This window comes from Carassius auratus, chromosome 44, assembly GCF_003368295.1.
Source record: "Carassius auratus strain Wakin chromosome 44, ASM336829v1, whole genome shotgun sequence".
Lineage (NCBI taxonomy): Eukaryota > Metazoa > Chordata > Actinopteri > Cypriniformes > Cyprinidae > Carassius > Carassius auratus.
The window spans coordinates 936,662-963,064 of NC_039286.1; the positions used below are offsets into that span (position 1 = coordinate 936,662).

A 26,403-nucleotide genomic window follows, 5' to 3' on the forward strand; every position below is an offset into this window, starting at 1 on the left:
GTCAAGGTCCAGTATGAAAGTATGAAAGACATCATCGGAATAGTCCATCTGCCATCAGTGGTTCAACAGTAACATTATGAAGCAACGAGAATACGTTTTGTACACAAATAAAACAAAAATAATGTCTTTATTCAACTATTCGTCTCTTCTATGTCTCTCCACATCACCATAGCACCATTTTGGAGAATAACAGCAGAACACAGGCAGTGTACGCTCTTCTGTCAGTCGCGCCACAAGGATACGTTTGCTATGTATATTTACGCTTTGATTTAAAAGAAAACAGCACATCCTTGTGTTTATCATTTGACTCTGAAGACTGGAGTAATGGCTGCTGTAAAACAGAAAACAAATATTTTAATATTTTAATACGTTATATGATTGCATATTACTGTATTTTGTATATATATTTTTTCAAATAAATGCAGCCTTAGTGAGCATAAGATACTTTTTTTCAAAAACACAAAACATCTAACCGCCCAAAACTTTGGAAAAGTAAGCTATTGGCAACCTGAGTGGGTGAACAATAGCTGCATCTCAGTTTATTTAGACTCTGAATGAGGTTCCCACTCCAGTTCTGCAAGTTTGAGAAGTTAACTTCTAAAGTTAAGTGTTGTTTGATATAACTGAAGTGCTTTAAAGGGATAGTTCACACAAAATCTTAAATTCTGTCATTTTTTACTCACCCTCATATCATTCCAGACTTGTAAGACTTTCTTATCTTGAGGATCACAAGAAGATATTTGTTTGTCCATACAATCAAAGTCAGTGGGGTCCAAAACGTCATCACTGGATTCTTTACCTTGAACTGTATGGACAAAATAAATAAAAAAAAAAATAAAAAAAACCTCAAGTCACTTATAAGAGAAAGCTGACAGTCAGCATGATGGTGAGATTTTCTGCCTCTGTGATGTGCACACATATCTAAATGTAATTTACTAATTTTGAACTTTATTTCATGATGTAAAAATGATATTGACAGGACTTGATTGATATTGACACAATATAAGAATTTAGTTTTAAAGTGATCTTTTGCATGTGTCCTGTGTTTTTACTCTGTCAAGATGATACTTATCATCATCATCCACCCAACAGCATCTGGGAAAAGTGTTGCTGGCAGGGAATGCTGTGGGAATTCTGCTGTCTCAGACTTGGACTGCATTGCTTTTAATAAACAATGTTGCTGCTCAAGCCGAAACATTTTCTGATACTTTTCATTTCTGTAGGCTGTAGCATGACCTTTTGTAGCATGACCTCCTTACCGTGTCCATGAAAGGGTCCCTAAAGTCAGCTCAGCTAGTTTCCATTGGCTCCCTTTGACATGGAGCACAATACGTAATTGTGGTGAAGAATAATTATTTTGCCCTTCCTTTCGACTTGTCAACTATCATTGTGATTTTGTCTGTCCATCTTTTGACCAGGTTTTTGATTGAATGAATTGTTTCAAGATGAGCAGAATGCATTAGATCATTACATGAGATGGGAATTTTATGTTTTGAACATATATTCAAGTATATTTATGTTTGTAAAAGCATGTTGGAGTACATCAGAACAATTTGAGACCTTGCTGGTATTTTACATGTTCTGAACTTGCAGACAATATGTTCTATTTGACAGTGTTTAATGGATACATACACGTTTTATGGTATTTGATTAATAATGTTTTTATAAGAGGAATGGGTTGAAGTGCTTCTTTAACAGGTTTGAAATGTTTTAATATAAATTTTTAACAGTTTTACATTCAGAATACTGCAATATAACAGTTAAATGAACACATTGTATTATAATGGTTTCCATGTTAAACAGTGCGTGCTTCAATGGTTCTTTGTGTGATTTCACAATAAATGTATCTAAATTGTTAACAGACTATTAACTTTTATTCTTAGGTTAGGGTTAGAAAAACGTAACTTAGTAACACACAGTTGTGTAAGACGCCTACCAAAAACATTGCATTAATGTGTTAACTAAAGTGACAATTTGTGTGTTATAGTTTTAATTCAAAACGTGTTATCCCTGAGCACACTCAGAACATGTGCTGAAATTAACACGTTGTGTTGTCTTTCACACATTTGTTGTAAGAGTGCAGACACTGCGTTTGGGGTGCGATCAGCAGTTATTCTTTGTGCTGGGGGGACAGTGAATCAACGAACATGAGGACTGTCGAGATCCCTTTCACAAATGCTGCCTCCATGTGTGGCTGAATCTGATCTGAGAGGCTAACCGGCCTGGTATCTGGTTAGAAGTGTATGGGGTGGAAAGGTAATCTGGTAGAATGTCACCTGCTCTCCACTAAAGAGAGGCTCTCTTACATAGACAGACTGATCCCCATCTGCCACTCAAGCTTCTCAAATAACCACAGAGATTGTCATTTAAAAAGAAACTGAGAGTGTATGATTGGACCCTTTAATCTACAGTATATGGCTTACACTGTGTTCAGCCAGCAGTTACTGTAATGATACACAAAACATCTGCAAAAAGACATATAAGACGATTGAAGTTTTATAGATTCTTACTCTAATTAGAACCTCAAATCTTAACAGCCTAAAAACAATTGTGTGGCAATATAAACAAATATTGTAAAGGATTTCCAAAAAGTCACTGTAAAAAAAAAAAAAGAAGTTATTTTAAAGAAGCAAAAAAATAATAATAAAAAAGGAAAGGAAAGGAAATTATCACTGCAATTACTTTTTTTTTTTTTTTGCTGACTTATTTATTCATTTTTTTATTTGTAGCATGTGCTTTTTGTTGTTTTGTTTTTTTTATAAACCATTAAAGCTTTTACTGGGAGACAATTAAAATGCTTTGGTTAGTGTTAATTATCTCAGCCACAAAATTCCTTTTCATCCTTACACAAAAAGACAAACGTAAAAACAACACTCACGACCATGAGTTTCATTCGCTCATTTATCTCTGTGCCCTGGTCCCCAATAATTATTTCATGTCACATATATATTGATAATATTGCTGCTTTCTAGTTTTAGATATACATATAGTGAATCATTTGAGTCTTGTTTTATAACATCTGCATCGCTCAGACTTTTCTAAGAATGTGCAACCGTTTCTCCTTTTTCAGAATGGATACTTTGGCATGGCTCAAAGGACAGTGAACATACCACACACAAACCAATTTAATTGTTTTGTTTTTCACTGCCTAATAAGCATGTGTATGCATGGTAATGTATTCAGTCTGGGAAATGGCTCTCAGAGCTCATTTAAAATGAACAATCATGATGCATAAATGTACAGGGAAGCCTTTGCAGTTATTGCTTTAGAGCCCATTGTGTGTAATGTGTGCTTTGTGATGCAAAAAAGTTGAATTTTAAGTTGACAAGAAGGGGCACACATGGAGAAACTGTATCGGCAGACAAACCTACTTCAAACTCATCATCTGCCCCCATGCCGAACCGCTCTCACTCTAACCATGAGCGCTCAGTTTCTCTGAATACTGAAGATGAGCAGATTCATTCACCTCATACAAAGCCCTCCCACCTATAGCCAACAATACAACTCATTTAGGAAGATTCACCCATATTCTTTGCCTGATTATCAACACTTCACATTTTTTTTTTACAGTATATCCAGTATATATGTAACAGAAGACCAGGTTTTACCAGGCTTTCATAAGGCGTTTAAATAAAATATAAAATCAAAGCTAAAAGTGTTTTGGCTTCATCTCAAAAAAGATAACATTTACTCACATTATTTGATTTACACAGGGACAAGACAAATATATATTTTCATTCTTCACTCACATATAATTTATTGCTAGGTAGTCTCTAGACAAGACGATATACAGGACAGCAGTGCAGTATTGATCCGCAAAGGCAACATGGATCCAGTGACACTGAACATGAACCCTATCATGACAATAACTGCAAAAACAAATGAAAATTCCTGACAAACCCCTTTGAGTTGTGATCCCAGAAATGTTGTAAATTTAGGCTACAGATAATCTACTACATGATTAATTAAAATTCATTGTAAGTATATCCTGTCTGGCCAAATACTTGTACTAACATACTTGAACACACACTAAAATATTAATTATATATATAATTCCATATTATATATTAATTATAAATAATAATAATACAATTATAATAAATAAAAATAAATAAAATCAACAACAAAAAAAAAACATTTGACAACAAGGAAAAGGAATGTAAAAATCATACAATGAAAACTATATTTAACAATTGCATCTACATTCAAGATAAAGTATATTGTGAAAGTTTAGAAAAAAAGTTTGGGCCAGTCCTGTAAAGTTAGAATTTTTCACTTTATCACATTCTTCTTCCGTTAAACATTTTGTACTGCATTTCTTATCATTCCAGTACAAAAGCCGTATTTTTAGAAACATGATTTAACATATTAAAGATTATCAACGGTACAAGATCCCTGCAAGTCCATTAGTGCAGTTGTTGATCAGGTTAATAAAAAACATGCATTCATTTAGAAGAGGCAATTTGTGCATTCATTTAGAAGAGGCAATTTGTTGCTCCACAAGTCTGGATTTTCAGATCCACAAAGTTTCCATTAGATGGGATGAGGCGTCCAATAACCTTTCCACGTCCCAGCTCTTTCCCCCGCGGTGATCCCGTTTTGACACCGAGACAAAAACCAAAAAAGCAGTATGAATGGTGAAGGAGCGAGCAGGCAGGGAGAAAGCTAGAGGAGGCGGTTAGGCTTTGTAGTCGGTGAGGAATGCGGAAACACTCCTGCTCTGTGTCAAACTGCTCTGAGGGGGTCAAGGCACATTCAGCCAGCGTGGGAAAGCGAGGAGGAGACCGAGCACACACACGCTGCATATTCCTGCATAGATGGGAAAACATAAAGGGGGAAGGACGGCCATTGCAGATCGATGAATATCAGTCACTTTTTGTTGTCCACCCCGCTCTCGAGGGACTGATCAGTCGATCTTTCACTTGATTTGCTGTTGCAGTGGTGTGGTACTGGTGGGAGATGGGGCTTAGCGCGTGCACCATGGGACTACCTGTGTGGCCCTTTGCGAGGACACTGCACGAGCTGTGATGCGTGAGGAGACGGTGGGAACTTACTGAAGTTTATGAATGACGCGAGACTCTCCGGGCGGAATTTAACAAACGGGGTAACTATACTGAGCAGAGTCATTCACTTGCGTTACTTCTACTTTCAGTACGGGTGTTTGAATTCACAGGGCTTTGCGTGCACTCTAGATGGATTATTAGAGAAACGCGTTCATGTTTGAGTGTGTAAGCTAATGCATGCGCTTTATTGATATGCACGGCTAAACAATGCAATCAGTAGACAACCACGTGCTCAAGGCTCGTGTGGCACAAAGAAGAGCAGGGAAAATTTAGTCATTTAGAAATCTCAGTCCGTTTATTTTTATTGACAATATGCGCACGAGTTAGATTCCAAGCTTGAGTCTATTCCAGTCGTTTACTGTACGTTAGGGATACATGTGTTGACTCAAAGGTTAAAACGTAGCCTAGTTATGGATCAGTGACGTGAAGTTCTTCAGACAAAAATTAAATACCAAATTCATACAGAATTATTTGAAGAGCCATTTTCTGTGATTAACATTTGTTGAACTTCTCAATTAAACACTATTATGATTATTTAGATTATATATACAATTTATGTGTATTTATTATTTAAAATAATTTGTACTTACAACATATATGCCTATATTTGTGTGGCTTAAAGTGAAATATGTCAGGGTGGTGCAACTGCTGAAAAGAGTATATTTTAAAGGTAATTTTCTACTATTGTATTTATTTTTATTTTTGTAATTGTAGTTTTTTCTAGATTTAATTTGTTTTATATATATATATATGTCTGTCAGTGTGGTTTAACTACCATGTATTAAGCCATTTTGTTGTCATGTGACAAGAAATCTATAAAAACAGGAAATATCACATTGAGGTCCATGTAGACCCTTATAACTGGATGTAAAGGTCATTATTTTTATAGCCAATACAATTAATAATAATAATTAAAAAATATGAAAACAAGTTTTGTTCAGGTCAAATCAAGAAACCTAAATCACTTTTTAATATTTCTAACTCAAAAAATGTATAACAGTCCTTTAAAAATAATTAAGTTGTGTGTTCAGGCGCACGTTCAATCTGCAAAGAATTGATGGTTATTCACGTTTAGAGTCATTATTAGCTCGAGATGCTTTAAAACCAACGTAAAAAACAGGCGTAATTCATCTAATTTGACACTTTAACTAGATATTTAAAAGATTTCTGCTTTATATCACTTGGGAAATCATTTGTCATTCACACATAGGCTGTGCTTTATTATGTAGAACATCAAACGTTGATATATTAACTGGACTTTTTTTATTTGGCCGTTAAGGCGGCTAAGCTAGCTTTGAGTATGTTGTATTTATGGTTTAAGCTACATGTCTGTTATCTTCAGTGCTTAGATAAGATTTTATTTAACTTTGATCACATTTGTGTTTACCTCTGCCTCCTTTTGTGCTCGCGCTCTACAGGCAGTGCACGTGCCAGCGCTGCTCTCCCAATAATGCCTTTGTGAAATATCCGCGCGCTCGTCACTTTTCGGGATTCCCCGCAGTACGCAGTACCCGTGTGAAAAAATGGACAAAGAGAGCTTGACCCAGCAATATGAGCCGGTGGCTGAGATCGGTGAAGGTGCATACGGAAAGGTGTACAAAGCACGGGATTTGAAGAACGGGGGCCGCTTTGTAGCCCTGAAAAGAGTTCGGGTGCAGACCGAAGAAGAGGGAATGCCGCTGTCGACCATCCGCGAGGTGGCGGTGCTGAGGCAGCTGGAGTCCTTTGAGCATCCCAATGTGGTCAGGTAAAAAAAAAAAAAGTGGGGGGATTGGTGGTGCCATTGATGAGGGATGCATGATAACAAGTCTGCTTTGGGTTGATTATAAATGATGCTATAATTCCTCTTGCTGTGTGTATTTCCTGCAAGGGTTTGTTTGAAAGTAGATAACCTTGATATTGTAATGTTTTAAAACATGATTAAAGGAGCGAGGAAGAAGACATTGCACATTCAAAATGTTTCTGTTAAGAAAAGCCTGGTGCTTCAATGGAAATGACTTTATTCCTCATATTACAGGTTTCATTTCCTGCATCTTTCTGTGGCCCACAATATGAAATATGACTGCTGTCATATACTTTTCTTGATATCAGAGGATATTATACTCAAAATCCTGTCCCTACCAGTTGTTAAAAAACTTTTAGGTTGGCTATGTTGCAGTATGTTAAGTACTATTGGTCCTTCTAGTCAGCTGGGGTGGTCTGGTAATATGCAAAATAGGGGGTCAGATGTCATGTGATCTTATCCATAATACTCAGTAGGGGTGGGCGATATCTCGATATTTAAAATATATCGAGATATTTTTTAAACACGATATGGATTTTGACATATCGTATATATCGATATGTTGTTTATATTTAATTCTGATTCCGCCACTTTGCTTCTTTGCCTTCTCTGTGCTTTCCTCGCCCCCGCTCGCTCGCCCCCGCCTCCTTGCTTTTGTCCCCACTCCCTTCGCGTGTATAGAACTAGTCTAAAAAACAAAGTCTAAAAACAAAAGGAAAACTGGCTCCATTATATGGAGATACTTTGGTTTTAAGGCGTAGGACGAACAGAAGGCAGATGTCTAACGTAGGGCCCAATGATTTCCGCGATGCAGAAAACGCGGACGGAATCCAGTCATAAAAACGGTATTTACAGTTAAACGCGGAATGTCACGGAATTGGTTAAATTTTGAATGAATTATCAAAAGTAGGTCATGCACTTAAATCAAATCGCAATATAGACTAATATCTGCAAATATTAACCCAGAAAAGTCTATTTAAATATGAATCCTGCATGTTCTGCGTGTCTGTGTTAACGAATGGAGCAGAAGCGCGTCTTCATTCATTAAACACACGGAAGCGCGTGATGTTCGCGCTGATTTCAGCGTCTTTCCTCTCACTGATAAAGATGTGAACACATGAGGAACATCTCCAGAACTGAACGAGAGTCACTTCATGAGCATCTGACCATTTGATTTGAGTAAAATTAGCTCATATCACATCATAGACTGTAGTATTACATACACAGAACTGTAAAGGTAAACCCGTCAAAATAAAAGTATTTGGCAGAAATATTTTAATATTGTTCAGCAGAATGTACATAGCCCACTACTACTATTATTAAAATGAAATGAACATATTTTTTTAAGGAATAATCACACAACATTTCTTCCATGTTTTATTTTTAATAGTAAATCCCCTTTGTTTACCAAAAAATAAAGTTTGCTTAATTTTAAATAATTAAAAGATAAATTAAATAAATGTTTTATGCCTTCATTTGACAACCAGAAAAATGTAAATACACAGAATTTCTGAAGGGAAAAAATTTCACATAAGGCTATTTTAAGATTTTTTTAAACTAATTAAGTTGTTTTTATGCATTTAAATAATTACACATGCTAAAACACAGAATTAGGTAACAATAAAGCATATGGTGAAGAAAAAAAATAAAACGTTTCATAGGGCCCTAAACATGTAATATTTGGCATATTTGTTTTTGCAGTAGTTTTAGGGGGGTTATTTTTCCTGTAAAGATATCGAGATATATATCGCATATCGAGATATAGCAAAATATATCGAGATATATTTTTTGCTCCATATCGCCCAGCCCTAATACTCAGTGATCTCTAGTGTGTAGGCTTCCTAAGATGTTTGGGTAAAATTGCCCAAAAGTTGGTTCAGACATACCCTATATCATGCCTATGATTTCCTGTCACGTCATTTTGCACTCACCAACCCTTGTTCAAGGGAGTTCCCCTAAGAACTTAAAGACAACTGAAACACTTATTTCCATTTAAAGATGGCTGCATAAGTTTGGTGGATTCGCACCCATCAGCTACTTTTCTTGCAGAGCATTATGCCCACTCAGTTTTCAGTTGCTAAAACAGCTCAAGTGTGGTGAGCTTGCTGTTAAATTTGCAATAGACGTATATATTGGCTAATTTGAGATTACTGGCATTAGATGATAATTATCTTAACTTGGCCACTGAATTTTGTGAAAATATTATGTAAACATAATGTACTTTAATTTGAGCCTTTTTACTGCATCCTTTTTGCTATATTGGTATCAGCATTGGCCTCTGATGTATTCATATCTGTCAGTGACTAACCATAATGATAAAATGAGTCATCTTTCCTCAGAAGCAGAGCATCTCTGCAACATTATCTAGTGAACCAAACCACAGTGTCTTCTCTCTTTGCATTTAAGATGCGTATGTCTTCAAGGAACAGCTATTCGGCTTCGGTTGTTTTGATAATTAGAGTGCTATTCGGAACATTGACACATGCACTGCTCTGATAATTCACCTTTACTAGTCAACTGAAACCATATCCATTGTTGAGCTTTATGTGCAGATGTGAAACCATTGATGCACGTATATCTGTGAGCAATCGGCTGTCTTTTTCAACTGTGAACAGATGTATTTTAATTACTTATCATCTGTGTCTGGCATCAAGGTTATCTTGTATTATTTTGGCAATGTGTGTTGATATTTTTAGCTTGGTGGCATATGAATGTCAAAATGGGTAGGTGGAAAGTCTTGATTTAGATCATCAGTGACTCCGTCAGGGGAGTTCTTGTTCTGGTTCAGTAAAAGGAGGACTGAACTCATGTCATTGGCTGGCCTAGCTCAAGGTTTTAACCTTACCATGGACTGTTGTGCACTAAAAGCTGCTGAACATGTATATTGTAGTCTTTTGGCTAGACCAGACAAATTTAGCTGGTTTGTAATTTGTCCATGGAGCAAATTCATCTTTTTCATATTGTTTTTCCTTTTGTTTTATCTTTTGCTCTAATGACAACAGCGCTCAAGCCGTGTGACCTCTACAGGTTTGTCAAAAACCTGATGATCATGTTCTCCAGCATGATTTGAAATGTTCCGAATAGCATTTTGAGCTTCAATAAAAGAACATGATCAGTGTCCCGATTAGTCACCTAGAAATAGTGCATAATCTGAAATATTTCTTATTCGTTATACATCAAAAGCTTTTTTTTTTTACCTTCCCACTTTTTAAATGTTTTCATTAGGGTTGCAGACTTTTGGGCCCCAATAGTTTAAGTATATGTGGGCTCTAGAGAATTTTTTTTTTTTTTTTTTTTTTTTTTTTTTTTTGTAGAGCGCAAGGCATGAAAGCGAATGGAAGAAAATTGTTTTAAATGAAAAAACTGAACAGTATTAAGAGATGTAGGGGCCTGAGAATCTTATAGGGCCGTGTTTTTGGAACGCCGTGAAAGTGCAGGCAACTTCTCAGTGCTTATAATGAGAATATTATTCATGCCATATGTTTTGCTGGTTAAAAGAGGCTTCATTGTGGAGGCACAATCTGGATTCCAGCAGAAGCGTTTCCTGGAGGTTCAGTTTATGATGTCATGGGATCGAGTAACATTACCATAAAAGATTCTTTTTGTAGATTACAGATATTTGACATTGTCTTTCACTAAAAGTCTGGGATAATTCATTATCTTTGCAAGCGACATCAGGCAATTGGAGAACTCCTCCCCTTCTGTCAAATATCTTATGTTGTGATAGAGCATGCATCTGTGTCCTTGAAGAACAAGTAGGAGTTTCAAGTTTTTGGCCATCTTGCATTGATGATGCTATGCTGACAGGTCATGACAATGTTATTTTGAGGACAGTGTCAGCTTGTCTTGTTTAGAAGGTTTCTGCTCCATTCAATTTATTGCAGATTATATTGTAGAATTTGCATGACCTATTTATATGTATTCTATGAACTTGTCAAATACTAAATAAGTTACAGAGATCACTCAGACAGCTTTTAATGAAAGCGTTCTTGATTATGTCTTTCCCTTGTTTAGGTTATTTGACGTATGCACAGTTTCCAGGACTGACCGGGAAACCAAACTTACTTTGGTCTTTGAGCACGTGGACCAAGATTTAACCACATATTTGGAGAAAGCACCTGATCCAGGAGTGCCTCCTGAAACCATAAAGGTACCTTCACACCAGCAAATAAATCTCAGTATTGACAATCAGGCAAAGAAACAGTAACCTGATGCCTTCAGCTGAGAACTTTTATAGTTTAAGGTCCCCATCAACAAATCAAAACAAACCCTTTTTGCAGTTTAATGCACATATTCAATGTAAATCCTGGTCTTACTGTGCTAAATTCATAACTGTGTTTATAATTATTGTGTTTTATAATATTTTAATTAAAATAAATAATTTGCTCTGCCTCTAAAACGATTTCCATTTTTGCTGATGTCATGAATTACAATATGTTTCAACCACAATATGTTGACTGTTAGGGATAAAACAAGATCTTTTCTTTAATTTTACTAGTTGAAAATCCAGTTTTATCTCTAAATAAGTCAGGGGATGGAAGTAAAAAGGATTGTGCATAACATTTAACACTGACCTTAAGCTGTAACTGAAAAGAATGAACTGATACTGCAAACTGAGGGAAATTTTGAAAACCTACAATAATAACTTGTGTTACAGGTAAGCATGTTTTATGGATGCTTAATTCAAGCAGAATTTCATTTCAATGGTTCATATAATTTTTCAGTAGGTATTCTTATTTTTATTTTTTTTATACATTATAATAAGGAATTTTTTATTTGTACTTTGAGACCCTGAGCAAAAAAGCAGATGAAGGATGGCGCTCCCTCAGATCACATAGTCCTGTCCTTTTGATGGGCAGTGCATGTGGTGGATGGGCTTCTAATTAAAGGGCTGGGTGCCTGTGTGCCTCTATTTTCATTCAGCTCTGGCTTTCACCAAAGATTGGCCAGAGGAATGTTGCTTCAGTGTATGTGAGTCTGGAAGTGTCTGTGTATGTTAGTGGCCTCCCTCTCAGCCTTTCACTAGAATGAACCTGTGGACTGCAAAGGGCTTCCATAAGGGGCAATCAGTAATTCAGGCCAGATATCATTTTCATTAGTCTAGAAATAAGCCTGGTGTGTGTCCCGTATCACTATCCACTTATGTTCATCCAGAAAGCTTTCAGCGGAAATTGTGTTTTTTTTTTTTTTTTTCAGATCATCTACTCTGCCGTAATCTATTTTGACTTTTCCCACATGGTAGTCTTTCAAATCCATTCATCATATTTCACTACCTCTCCCCCTAGGACATCTTACATTGATCTCTCTCTTTGTCACTTGTGCCAAATTAAAATAGAAACAGAAGCTAAGAAACATTTGAAAAGTTTAAAAAGTGACACCTAAGGGTTTCCTCTGCAAATTTTGTATATCATTAAGGAAGGATTGTGTATCGATTTACCTATAGCACATATCTGATTCTTTTGGCTTGCCATACTTTTAGGAATCATTGTGCTTCAACAGTCAAATAGGCACATATTATGTTAAAATGCCCATCTTGTCTTATGACTAAAGATAAACTGATAAGAAAGAAGTGTATAAATAAATTGGATCCCTGGTATAACCTGGCACCAAAATAATATTTTGTATTTGAAATACGTATTTGAAATACATGTATGATAAATACTGCCCATCCCTATGTATCATGATATAAGTTATCATGAAATAAAATTACTCATATAGTGAAATAAGATCTTGGTAATATTTCATATAATATAATCATATTTTTCTTCTAATTAAATGAAAGATAAATGAAAACGAAAAAAATCGTATTGATCAAGTCACAAATGAACAGATAATAAAAAAAAAACATTATTTATATTTATTAAATATATAATAAAATTAATAGTCTCTTATACTTAATTTATGCAATACACCGTCTTCCAGAGTCTGAATATTTTAACCAAAGAGCTCTTGAATATGCATTAGTGAGACTTCATTCTGTCAGGCCACACAGACATCAGATAACAGACATCAGTTGCAGACCCTCCCAAAGAAGCCCAGCAACCTTATTCACCACCCTCCTAAGGACACCAGATTGCAGAGGTCCCAGCCTCCACCCCATTCCAGCCCCCAAACTGCCCACTTCTGCCCCATTTCAGACCCACCGCATGCTAATTGATGAGAGAGGCCCCGGGAATCAAATGAGCTGGAAGGAGATCAAGCGGCCGGCCCTGCATTGGGGAGAGCGGCTAGGCTCTCCGGCCCGCGCCTTCCTGAGGCCTGTCTCTGGTCCATAAAGGAGAGCCTAATGAAGCATGGGGAAGGAATTACACTAACGCTAACTGGCAGATGTCCTGCATTGTGCCAGGGTACAATAAACAATATGGCTGCCTCTCATGAATTAGCATGAGAAAGGGGGGTGCCTTCTGGAGGCTCTGTTTTGACTGCTGTTTTTGGGGAATTTTCTTTTTTTTTCTTCCACTCTCTCCTCTGCTTTTTTCCCCTCCCTTTTTCCAAGAAGAGGTACTTTAGGACAGGTGCTATCAAATCTTTCCTTTGTTTAGAGTCTGAATGCCTCTCAGCAAAGCCTTGTTATTTCAGGTTGGTTTAATTTGAGGCATTAATGTTTTGATTGTAAATTACGGTGCCTCTGTTGTGTGAATAGCATGTTACAACAAAGAACTGTCTTTAAGAATCATTCAGATTCCTCCTGTTAGGTTACTCCTTTTGAGATTACAACATGAGATTGTATGACAGGTATATCAAGGTTGATTTTTCCACTAAACTGAAGTGCTTTCCAGAGTATCACTTAAGCAGATCACTCATAATTGAATGCTTAAATTAATGTTAATGAATAGGATTATTTTTACCCACCGCATTCTTTAGAATTCAAAAGTTATCTATCTAATTTGTAAATGAAGTAACATTTTGTATTTATAAATTGAGAATTTCGACTGATTTAATACATCCTTTCTGAATAAAGGTAGTCCTTTATTTAAAACAATCCTACTTATAAAATATTATATGCAGCAACCAATTTACACAATTAAACAACACAATCTGCAGATTTTCCTCTAGAAACAGCACTGAAAATGAGCACAGACTCTTGTTTGTCAAGATAATCAGATACATAACACGTACATAAAAGGTACACATGCTACATAAGGAGATGATATGCGTATTTATCCTCGGGTTACGCTTCTGACTCAGTTGTGTACCTTTCCCTTTCTTTTCACCTTTGTCTTAAGGAAAAAGTGGGCCAACCGTGGGCCATTTTAGGCTGAGACAGAGAAGCTGGTAGGGGGTGATGCCGTTTTAGGAGCTCCCAGAATAACTGCCTGTGCCTGAAGGTCTGAGAGGTCATGGCTGGATGGGCATTCAGAAAAGCTCCTTGTTTATAATGGCTGCCTGACTCTAACACACACACGTTCCCAGTGCAGGCCCCCAGTGCTCACATTGTGAGGACCTCCATCCCCTTCCCCTCGCCTGGTCTGACTCGTGCCGTTTGCTGTGTTCTGCTTGAGTGTGCACCCCATTGTTTCAGTGGTTTTAATCACTCACCAGCTGGTCTGGGATTGAACAGTGCTGCAGGCTCAGATCCATGTCACTTGTGAGGTCTTGGCAGCGAGTTTCTCAGGGGTAGGCTGCCACCGCTTGATACCTCTGCTTTGGAACAAGTTAAGCAGCAACTGTGAGCAAATGCTCCCCCAACCCGAAGACTTTTTCTATCCCTCTTTACAGAGTGCCCTATTTGTTTTTGTTTTTTCTTATCCGTTTGCCAGTTAAACCTAAAACCATTATCGTCAATTTCTACCGAAGGAAATGACAGTTAGGTTGCTGTCTTTTCTCCCCACCTTCTTTTAGAGCGTGTTGCTGTGTGTGTTTTTCTTCTTTTGCTTGTTTGTTTTGAATTTCAGTATCATGGTCTGATTTCATATCGGCCCTTAGGCAGAACGAGACAATACACAATTAGCTGTGATCCTGGGACAGCTGCAGGGAAGCAGAGGCCTACAGATATGGAGCCTTAAGGCTGTATGTCTTTCCTGCTCTGCCATCATGTCGGTTATCAACATCTGCTATAATTTAGGTTTAAAGGCACATGCACACTGTTTCCCTCCCCTCAACCACACACACACACACACACCTGCCACTTTATTAGGTACACCTGTTCAATTGCTTGGTTTAACAAATTGCTAATCAGCCAATCACATGGCCGCATCTCAATGCCTTTAGGAATCTAGATGTGGTGAAGATGATTTGCTGAAGTTCAAACCAAGCATCAGAATGAGAAAGAAATGGGATTTAAGTGACTTTGAACATAGAATGGTTGTTGGTGCCAGACGTGCTGGTTTGAGTATTTCAAAAACTGTTGATCTACTGGGATTTTCCGCACCACCATCTCTGGTCCGAATGGTCCGAAAAAGAGAAAATATCCAGTGAGTGGCAGTTGTGTGGACAAAAATGCCTTGTTGATGTCAGAGGACAATTGAGAGACTGGTTAGAGATGATATAAAGGCAACAGTAACTCAAATAACCACTCATTACAACCTAGGAATACCATATGCAGAATACCATCTCTGAAAGCTCAACACATTGAACCCTGAAGCAGATGGGCTACAACAGCATGAGACCACACTCCTGTCAGCTAAGAACAGGAAACGGAGGCTACAGTTCATGCAGGTTCACCAAAATTGGACAATAGAAGACTGGAAAAATGTTGCCTGGTCTGATGAGACTTGATTTCTTCTACGACATTCAGATGGTAGTGTCGGAATTTGGCATAAAGAACATGAAAGCATAGAACCATCCTGCCTCGTCTCAATGGTGTTGGTGGTGTAATAGTGTGGGTATATTTTGGCACACTTTGGGCCCCTTAGTACCAACTGAGCATTGTTTAAATGCCACAGCTGACCGGAGTATTGTTTCTGACCATGTCCATTCCTTTATGGCTACAATGTACCCATCTTCTGATGGCTACTTCCAGCAGGATAGTGCACCATGTCACAAATCTCAGATCATCTCAGACTGGTTTCTTGAACATGAAAATGAATTCACTTTACTCAAATGGCCTCCACAGTCACCAGATCTCAATCCAGTAGAGCAGCTTTGGGATGTGGTGGAATGGGAGATTCACATCATGGATGTGCAGCAGACAAATCTGCAGCAATTGCATGTTGCTATCATGTCAATATGGACCAAAATCCTTGAGGAATGTTTCAGACACCTTGTTGAATCTATGCCACAAAGAATTTAGGCAGTTCTGAAGGCATAATGGGGTCTAAGGTGTACCTAATAAAGTGGCCAGTGAGTTTATATACTGTGTGTGTGGGGGGGCATGTTTTTCAGACATATCAGGACAGAACTCTGTATAATGACATGGGTATGACACAGGTATTACAAGGAGAGGGTGACTTATGAGGACATAACCCATGTCCCCATTTTTCAAAACGCTTATAAATCATACAGAATGAGTTTTTTTTTAAGTAAAAATGCACAAAGTTTCCTGTGAGGGTTAGTGTTAGGGGTAGGGTTGGTGAAGTGCGATAGAATATACAGTTTCTACATTATAAAAACCATTACGCCTATGGGATGTCCCCACTTTTCACAAAAACAAACAATGTGTGTGTGTGTGTGTATCTTGATATTAGTCCATTTCAGTTTTTTTTGTATATCCACTTAAGGTTATTAAAAGATATTTGGAATGACTCCGGTCTTCTGGTTTTGTTTTGGCAGGATATGATGTACCAGCTGCTGCAGGGTCTGGATTTCCTCCACTCCCACCGTGTAGTTCATCGAGATCTTAAGCCTCAAAACATTCTAGTCACTAGTGGAGGACAAATCAAGCTGGCTGATTTTGGTCTGGCTCGGATCTACAGCTTTCAGATGGCTCTTACTTCCGTGGTGAGTAATGGGGCTGCACAAGTGTCTTAAGCAGCACAGTGTTTTTCTTAAATTTCATATTATGTCATAAAAATACCACACACACAGAGGTGACACGCGTCAAACATTTATCTTTGTAGCCTGAAGTACAGTACATGTATTTGATGTTGTCTTAGTAGCTTTAGTAATGTGACATGCAATCATACATACAAATAGATTCCTTGAGACCGATATGGATGATGTCCAATCAGATGTAGCACTGAAAGGCTACCTGTTAGACATGTGCCTGAAAACAAGCGTATAATGTGTAAAATGAAACCTGCACAGGTTGTACAGTGACTTTTGCCTCCATAAAATGGATGCCAACCTTTAATATCAAATTCTCTTGAGGATGTCAAAAGACAGCACATAAACTAAAATGGACAGTGTGTGTTTTCTCTACTTAGATAAAGTGCAAGTTAAGCCAGCAGCTTTTTTGTGCATATATTTAACATGGCTTATTTTTCACATTTTTAAATTTAGTTAAGATGTCAAGATGCAAATACTGAATATATCATATCTAATTACAGTTGTTACCATGGTCCATGTCACATATACAAAGGAGTTCAAGAGCATGCTACATTAACCCACTTTTTTACATCTCATTCAGTTTGCAGAATCTGAATGACTGCCAGTGGCTTTTGTCAGTTGTGTGGTTTCGGTGGTTTTGGCTGCTGTGCAAAAATGTTGTTTCAGTTCTTTAATAAGGGGCTGCTGGCTGTTAAGTCGTTGGGCGGGTGAGTCTTTGAGTTCACCTGGGGATCTACCACTAGAAAATATCCCCTCCGTTTTACCCCACCCCACACATACTGAGAAAAAAAAAAAAAAACGTGCGATAGATAAGGCAGGGGGTTGCTTACAGTGAGCATTGACTCTCTGGCTCTCCTGATTAATGTTCCTGTGTCTGGAATCCCCCTATCACCCGGCCTTCAAGCAGCTAAAAAAAATCAATTTCCTCTCTCTCTTGACAGTTACAGGAATGTCGTTATTGTGTATGCAAAAGCAGACGTGCTGTTATGGATTTTGGCTCCTCATTCTATGACAACACTCAGTGTTAGCTAGTAGTTTGCCATGCTGACATAAACTGAACATTCAAAGACTTAAGAAGTGCTGAATGGACCAGCTGGCTGAGTCATAACTGCCCACCAGAATGCTTGCAGAATTTCGATGATTCAAAACAGACTACCGTTCTCAACGCAAAGAGGGGAATCAGACAGTTTGTATAAAGTAAATGATATCTGTTTTGCATAAAGCATAAAGAAATATCCCCTTTGGGATTTTTCTGTACAGTGTTTGGTGGTATTTTTTGGTGTATGTGATTAAGCCTTTACTGTAAGCATATCTACTAATATACTTTTCATCATTGTTGTAAAAGATAATACGGACTACAAAACTCAGCTTTACTGGCTTTCCACTCTGCTCCCGCCTTGTAGATGAGAAAAACCAAGCGACCAAGGGCTGAATGGACCACCCATCGTGTGCACAGAGAGGTGGAGATTAGCCTGACCCTACAAATCTCATGGGTCTATAGCATTGTTGATCATTAGAATGACTCTGGTTCTCTTGGTGGCCTTTGTCCACCTCTGATTGACAGCTTAAAGCACAGACACAAAACAAACTTTTATTTTTTCCTTTTTGAATGAATTAGATGCCTTTTTTCCTACCCAGGATCATTGGATGAATGTTTCTTCTTTAATGTTTTCGTGACACTTTTTCGGAGTGAAATGTCCAGAGTATGGCATTAAATGTGTTGAGTTTTATCTGAAGCAGATGAATGTCAATCCTGCATAGTTTTATTACAAGTGGGTGAAAATTAAATGCCCGGTGAGTAGAGCTAAACGTTTAATTCTCCAATGTGTTTGAAAATAATGGATGGCCTACACTAAACCCTACCTTAAACTTAACTGATAGTGTTAACAAACGAAAACCTTAGATAAAAACACATTTGCTGAAGCACCCATGACATTTTAGCAATTTTATTTTGGCTTATGTTTTATGGGATTCATACCAGAGCACTCTGCATTGCAAGTACAGTACTATACCATGTCAGCTACAGAGCAAGTTTACTATGCCAGAAGAGCCATGAATTTAAACCTGGCTATGTGATGCAAAGCGGTTTAATTTACAAATTATGCACTGTGGTAATAGTGTTTTGATGTCATAACATAGTATTGTGCCATGTCAAAATAAGAATTTATGAATCGATAATCTGCCACTGTAATCATAATTTTTTGTGAAGGAACAAAGGTTGCATTTGTTTTACCACCTCTAGTGTTCATTTCAACTGAAAGCTGCAGTAAACTGTATATGTAGGTATGTTTTTGGAGTTTTGTAGGTACAGGCATGTCCACTATGATGCATGCAAACTGTAATCAAATGAACTGTATGGGTTGAAATCAATTGCGGCCTCTTCCTTTATACCAAATGGTGTTACTGTAGAAATAGAGGCAGCTGGGATTGTCCCATGAAAGCGATTAGGATTCTGCTAAAGCAGACATCATGTGCACCACATTGCTCATGAAATTGGATTTAAGCCCGAGACACACCAAGTCGACGTCCATTTGCCATTGTTGGGGTGACAGCGAGCAACGGTCGGGCAAGTTTGTTTGGTATGTTCCACTTGTCGGGCTCACATCGGCTGCAGTTTGCCCGATTAAACATGCTGAATCGGCGTCAGGGCCATTGATGAGAGTGAGAGCTCTGATTGTATGTTCAGTTTAGCGAACAAGTCAGTGCAGAGAATTAAAGTGTAAAAGTGATGAAAACAAGCATGTGAATGAAGGCGGTTCAGACAGAAGGCTATTTAGATGTTACATGATTTTTTTTTTTTCAAATCATTCTAATATGCAAATGTTTAATCTGCATTTATCTTGTATATCTTATTTTTGGTTTCTCCTTTTGAATGACGAATATATACTATTAAAAGCTGCTAATATGAACAGCTTGTTCCTCTCAAGGAAAGTGCACAATGCATGTGTTAGTTTGGTGTCAGTTGTAGTCTGTGCAGTGTGTTCCAGCGCAGCTTATTGGTCCGATGCTGCCGACGCAAGGCTACTACACCGTTGGCTTTCGTCGCCCGCTAGTTCTTTGATGTCGGCTTGGGGTGTCCCCGCCTTTAGGGAACAGCAGGCAAATGCCTCTGATCATTTATCTGACTGATTGTTGTAAATGTTTTACATCTTTTAAGTGATAAGTAAGCATACATTAATCTAGTGCTATGCTCCTCATGTAAGACCTCCAAACATTTTTGCACTGAACAAAGAGAATGGGCTTGTCCACTCCTTTTATCATCTTATAAAACATACTTATAGGCCTTTCTAAAATAGATGCCATCTGCAGAAGTGATCCAAAAGTGCATGAGAATCCTTCAAGTCCTTTGGTTGGTTTTTTGTAGGTTAGCTGAACAAGTGGCTGTCATGACTCAAATTGTGGTGAGATTAAAAGAATTCCTCTTTTCCTGCAACGGTTTTTCTGGATACCACAAACTTCATAACTTCAGTGCTGTGGGTGTCCTGTGGGCCCTGTCACTTCCTTCCCCTCTCATGGTAGAATGAATCCCTTATGTTTGTATCACCTAGTGACCATAGTTAGACTCTTGTTCTGTAACAGAAAACCATTCCACAATTGAATGCTGATTGAGCTTCACTGAACAAATGTGGATGACAGATATGTTAAAATCTGAAGCTGATCGTGTCATTTGACATCTGATGGGTTTGGGGCTTCAATTTACAGAATGATTCTTAACTCTAAAACTTAAATAACAAATATCTTTTATGAGCTGTTTTATTGATTCAAAAATATAAAGTGCAACCACAGTCTGATTCACAAATAATTGACTTAATTTTTTTAAGAGTCGTTAACTAAGACTCGCAACCTCAAGGGTAAATGTTTGCGAATAATTCTGGCTGTTTTATTCATGCCACCAGAGTGGTCCGATTCATTGAAAATAACTCTTATGAGTTGAATTGTTCAAAAAGACATTCAAACTCATAAAGCCCAATTTATATTTCTTTAGTTGTTTTAAATAATGATTTGATACTTATTTGCCACCGTCATGGCTATAATTCTTCTCTGACGACCCGCTTATTCTTCGGCTTTTGTCGTGATATTCAAGGTTACACCATCAACATGCCTGTGGACACTGCAAACTAGCGGTTTGCACATTGACGTGGACAACGACGCAGAAGTATAAATGAAATCAACATCGCAAAAGCCTTTAGAGTAGACTGACCAATTATGATAATGTCATTAAATCTCAATGAGGAGTATGTTACAGCGTAAAACATGTCACTTCCTGTTGCCATCCAGTGGCGCCTGTCATTTGGTGGTGCTATGACTATCACTGAATATTGGTTTATAGATGCCTTCAGGCTAGGACTACTATCAAACATTAAGTTTGGTACAGACTGAACATTGTATTCCAGTGTAAAACATGCCAAACATTGTATGTTTAAGCTTGTATAAAACATTCCAGTTAATTTTGCCAGCAGGTGGCTCTGTGATTATAATTGAATATTGGCATGATTATGTCTTCAAGCCAGGAATTAAAGCATAAACGTGAAGTTTAGGGCAGAATTGACATGTCTTGTTTGAGTTTATGTAAAACATGCCATTTCCTGTTGCCAACAGACCTCACACTTGTTAAATTTGGGGCGGATTGGACAATCTATGTTTGAGTTACAGCAACTTCCAGTTTCATGCCATTAATAGCATGTTTTAACCATTAGCAAAATGATGCTAGCATGGTTTAACATGTTTCTACCATGTTGCTAGCATGTTTTGCAGTTGCTGGCATATTTTAGTACATTATAGTGTAAAACATACCATTTCCTGCTACCAGCAGGCGGTGCTATAATTGTAACGGAATATTGACATGTAGATGTGTTCAGGACAGGACTCTTATCAAACTTGTTAAGGTTGGGGCTGATTGGACATTGTATGCATGAGTTACTGCAACTTCCTGATTTATTCCATTAACCCATTAATACATAACTCGAGTCTTTAGCAACCCGAGACATCATTCACTAACCTTTTCGCTAAAAAGAAAAAAAAATCTTTCTTAGTAATACTCAGGCTATGCATTATAAACATTATAACAAGTAAAAAATAATAAAATATAAAAGAATGTATGTTTTCTGCTGAATTTTTTGTAAAAAATGTATAGAGTTGCGATCGACCCAAGGTATGTAATATAGTTTAAGTATATTTTTCCTGTGCAACAATAATTAAATATCTGATGACTCAAATGCAATTCACCTTTATTCCTCATTTAATAAACAACGATGACGTGATGCTTCACTCATAGCCTCACCTTATCGCAGGCATAAAGCAAAAGAATATCAGCAAAAACTGGACTGGATGCATTTAAGGGTTAATAGCTTTGCTAAGTTTTGCTACCATGTTGCTAGCCTATTTAACACATGCTTTTTAATATGCTGCTAGGAATCATGTCACATGTCACTTCCTGTTGTCAGCAGGTGGCGCTATGGCTATAACTGAACATGGGCGTGGACAGGTGTTGAGGACAGAACTCCTATCAAACATGTAAAGTTTGGGGTAGATTGGCCATTATTTGCCTGAGTTAACGCATGGCAAATTATAGAATTTTGTCAGGCTTCCAGGGACACGCCCATCAACGAAAACTCAAGATCTTTGCAATTTAGCATCGCCAAGGATTTATGATTACACTCACTAAATTTGAAGATGATGCGATTTGTATGAGTAACTGTTAAAGTTAAAATGTTTAAGTATGAGGCCTGAAAATGGCAAAAACTGCACAAAAACCATAGAGGAATTTCAAAATGGCTGACTGCCTGTTGCGACATTTTTTTAGGTATTCAGACTAATGTTTTAGTGAATAAACTCACTGAATCTGTTCGAGTGGCTACTGATTCAACATCTGACTCACTGAACTTTTATCATTGATTTCGATGATGTCGGGCTCAAAATTAAGCAAGTTTTGTGTGCTTACGCAATGCGAGTATCATTTCTGATTGTTCGTTCATATGGCAATGTGTAAAAATATATGTATTTATTTATATAAATATAAATATTAACTTTTTTTGATCAATTTACACAACTTGACTGGTCATACAATCCTGGATAGTAGCTACTGAAGATGAATTAGATGAGCTAGCCTTTTTTGGCTCTCCAAACAGCTTGACAAGTAGGGCCACAGTCCAACAAACTGATAATGCAATTAACGGCCCACTCCATCTGTCCTCTCATTAAGCACGTCTGGTCAGATTTGCAGCCGGAGACTCACGCCTCTTCTAATCTCTCCTGGTTGCAGGCTGTTGCGGATGATAATCATTGTGATGTGAGCATGAATAGGAAGAGACACACAGACAACCTGCTGTGTTTTAAAGTCCCCGCTCTGATCAAAAGTAAAGCTAGGCATTCTTAAATGAGGCTGTCGTTGTTTCAATATACGTGCAGGGAGGGGAAATGACTCATTGTTTGACAGCAGAAATGATTCAACCCCTTTTACGAAATGAATATGCTTAATGGGATTTCCATTTTGGGCTCAGCTTTAGTGTCCAGTGCAAACCAAGAGTATCCAATCAGATCTTCACCTTCAAACCGAGAGTTTAAGCGTGCTAGCGGAAGTCTGACAGAAACGTAATAGTTTAAATGGAGTACATTTTACTTGAGCTTTGTTTGGAATATTTGTTGCATGTCATAGCAACAAAGTTAGTGATCTTCAAATTAAATAATTCTTATAGGATGCTTTGTCTAAAAATAAAAATTGGAAGATTTTCTTATCTGCGTGTCACTACAAACTTGTATGACGTTCTTCTATGGAACCCAAGAGTGAAAGTAAGTTATACAAGTTTGTAACAAGATCACATTCTCATCGTTGTTTGGCAGGTCCCCCGTCCCACCCTTACACTTCAAAAGAGGTCACACTTTCAAGGAGATACACAGACACATGCGCTTTAGTGCTTCCACTTGGCCGAAAGAGTTTTGTTCGTATAAAACCTTTCCCATGTGTCCATGACACTTAAATTTATCAAAAATGTAGCCATGCTGAAACAAGCTATGGGCGTTTGCCGTTGAAACAAGTTTTAAAAGGCACAGGGCGGTTGGTACGCGGAGTTTTACAAATCATTACGTTTCTTAGCAAGACATTCTGTCCAAACCATAAATCTTAATTATGAAAAATTGTTTAGGTTCAGCTGAATCCAACCAGATTTTTTTTTTAGACCGGTTCTGGTTTGAGATGAGCGCAGTGGCTTGTTTGTTGCCAGACAATGTGCTTCTGCTTTGGACAGACTCAGAGGCAGCGGCATGTCTGGAAAAAGGAAAACATGGCACATAGGAGAGCACGTGCGGCACACTCTGGGAATGTTTAAATATCTCCCCCGGTATTTCAAAAAAAGAGAAAGGAAGAGAGAAAAAATCAAGCGGAGAAAGCAGGGGGCTTCTAAACACCAACGGACACACAAAGAGTGGCGCTGTATGAGGGAGCGTCTTATTTGGTATTTCCTGTGTGACCTCTTTTGCTAACAGTCCACAGAGAGCGCTGAACCCTTGCTCCCAGACCCTGTCAGTATTAAATGTTGACAGACCAATGGCTGCAGGCCAACTGGGAGAATTTGGGGGGACTGATTTGGGGGTACGTTGCAGGATCCAGTGGCATCTGGATATTAAAGCCTTGCCTGTACCAGAGCAAAAAAATAATAAAAAATTACAGCATATATCAGGAATTTTCCAACTAATGATGTGCGGATGTGGTAGCGCTGGGGAAAAAGAGTCTGACTGCGCTTTCTTTGTTCGCTCAGAGAGGGCCCCATACAGCATTCCTGTTAGCTCTGCATACTTTGGCAACAGTTGTGGAGTTTTTATTTCTTTACTGTATACAGTTTATGCTGCTGCTCGCTTGGGCCTTCATATATCTTTCTCCAATCTCCAAAGCTGGTAGTATTGTTGCCATTTTTAAACAGATTTTTAGGGGAAAACCCTTGGGCTTCACAATAATAGTGTTTACAGCCTGTTTGACTGTGAAGCAAAGAATGGCTCGTCCCAAGAAAAACAAGGTTGGAGGTGAAGAGGGAGGCTTGTTCAGTATGCCTGCAATGTGCAAGCACAGCAAACACAAAAATAGACTGTGCATTCAGTCCAACCGTATTGTATAATTAAAATATTTTATAACTGAAACCTTTTTGCACCGGATGACAGTTTTAGTTCATTTTTTTTTTTTTTTTTTACTTTATTTTCAACTTATTTTAACTAACTTAAATCATGTTAAACTTTTGTATAGTTAAATAGTTTATATAAATAGCTTTTAAATAACTCCAGCCTTCTGTTCCATTGCATTGCGCTCTGCCTTGCTTTTTTTTTTAAACATAAGATCATCTTATGTAAATTTGCCTCTAAGTAAAGCATAATTATACATGTAGGTCGAATTAGTTGACTAGTCACTCATACGATCGACCAACTACTCAGTTTTGAAAATATGTAATTTAGTGTGCAGAGGGCTTTCAGGAGCTAGCTAATGATATCACTCACTGATCTATTACCAGCTGAATAATGGGTCATCATGGAGGCGCATTTTTAGCAAACGGCATTGTACTGTGCCAAGTTAGCCGACTTGCCCCTTTAAACGTGTCCGGGGGCGGCCTGAAAGAATGCGGATGAATGTCTTGTGTTGAAGGGGCCTTTTATCCTTTGCTTCCTTTGAGAGACAATGTAAACAGAGGCTCCTAGCCAACTCCATCAGAGCCAGGCTCATTCTGAATCACATTGTGTCTCTATTGTTTTAAATCTATTGAGGTAAATCAAAAGGAGGGGTTTGGGTAATGGGGGCTAGAGGTGCATTAGCTGGAGTGGGGTAGAGAGAAATGCAGGGTGGCCCGGTGCAAGAGTTGAGCCGCTGGATCGTTTGGATATGCTTGGTCAGTGGCGCTGAGAAGAGTTTCTTGGTTTCCCTCAGGCTGAGAGGGCCCACACTGTCTCACAAGATAGGAATGCACAGAATGCTCTCTTTTAATCTAAAGTCAGCCAGAGCTGTTTTATCTGACCCTTTTATTACCGGCCAGTTTCAGAAAAACCTCTGTAGGCCACCCTGTCGCACAACCACTAGCATGGTTAGAAATTTAGAGAGGAGAGAGAGAAACTTTAAATGCAAGCATGTATTCATGCTCAGTCCAAAGTATACAGACTGGAATCTTTTCACTTAAAGGACATTCTTTCCAAAGCAAATATTATATGTAATCAAATAAAAAGCAAACCATATCCAATGATGAAATGTTAAATCAAAATGGTTTTTTTAATCATTATCAATGTTGAAAACAGTTGTGCTGCTTAATATTTTTGATGAAACCATGATACATTCTTTTGAGTGGCATTTACTTAAAATATAATTTTTTTGCAACATTGCAAATGCCTGATCAATTTGAGGTTTCCCTGCTCGATAAAATTTGTAAATAAAAAAAAATTAATCCTACTGACCCAAACCTTAGAATGGTACTATAGATGTCACTCAGTGGTCACTAAATAGAAAATTGCAGCGTAAATTAAAAAGTACCACCCTAAACAACCTGTACAAAAACTATTCTAAAAGTTGTCTGTTGTATGCAACATCTGTACGCACCTAAAATTACTGATAATAGAGTGGTAGAACCTTTTAATTTAGTGACCCGCAGGACTAAATGGGTT

The 26,403-nt window shown here is 37.9% G+C and overlaps 1 protein-coding gene across 1 annotated transcript in view; it reads left to right on the forward strand.

The window, feature by feature from the left end:
- Positions 1 to 4,294: 4,294 nt before the first annotated feature.
- The window catches only part of LOC113062043 (cyclin-dependent kinase 6-like), a 38,844-nt gene continuing 16,735 nt past the window's right edge, over positions 4,295 to 26,403 (forward strand). Inside the window, exons 1-4 of the mRNA XM_026231552.1 lie at positions 4,295 to 5,104; positions 6,482 to 6,810; positions 10,861 to 10,996; positions 16,558 to 16,725. Coding sequence (XP_026087337.1) covers positions 6,587 to 6,810; positions 10,861 to 10,996; positions 16,558 to 16,725 — 528 coding nt within the window. The 5' untranslated portion in view covers positions 4,295 to 5,104; positions 6,482 to 6,586. The remainder of the gene's footprint in view (positions 5,105 to 6,481; positions 6,811 to 10,860; positions 10,997 to 16,557; positions 16,726 to 26,403) is intronic.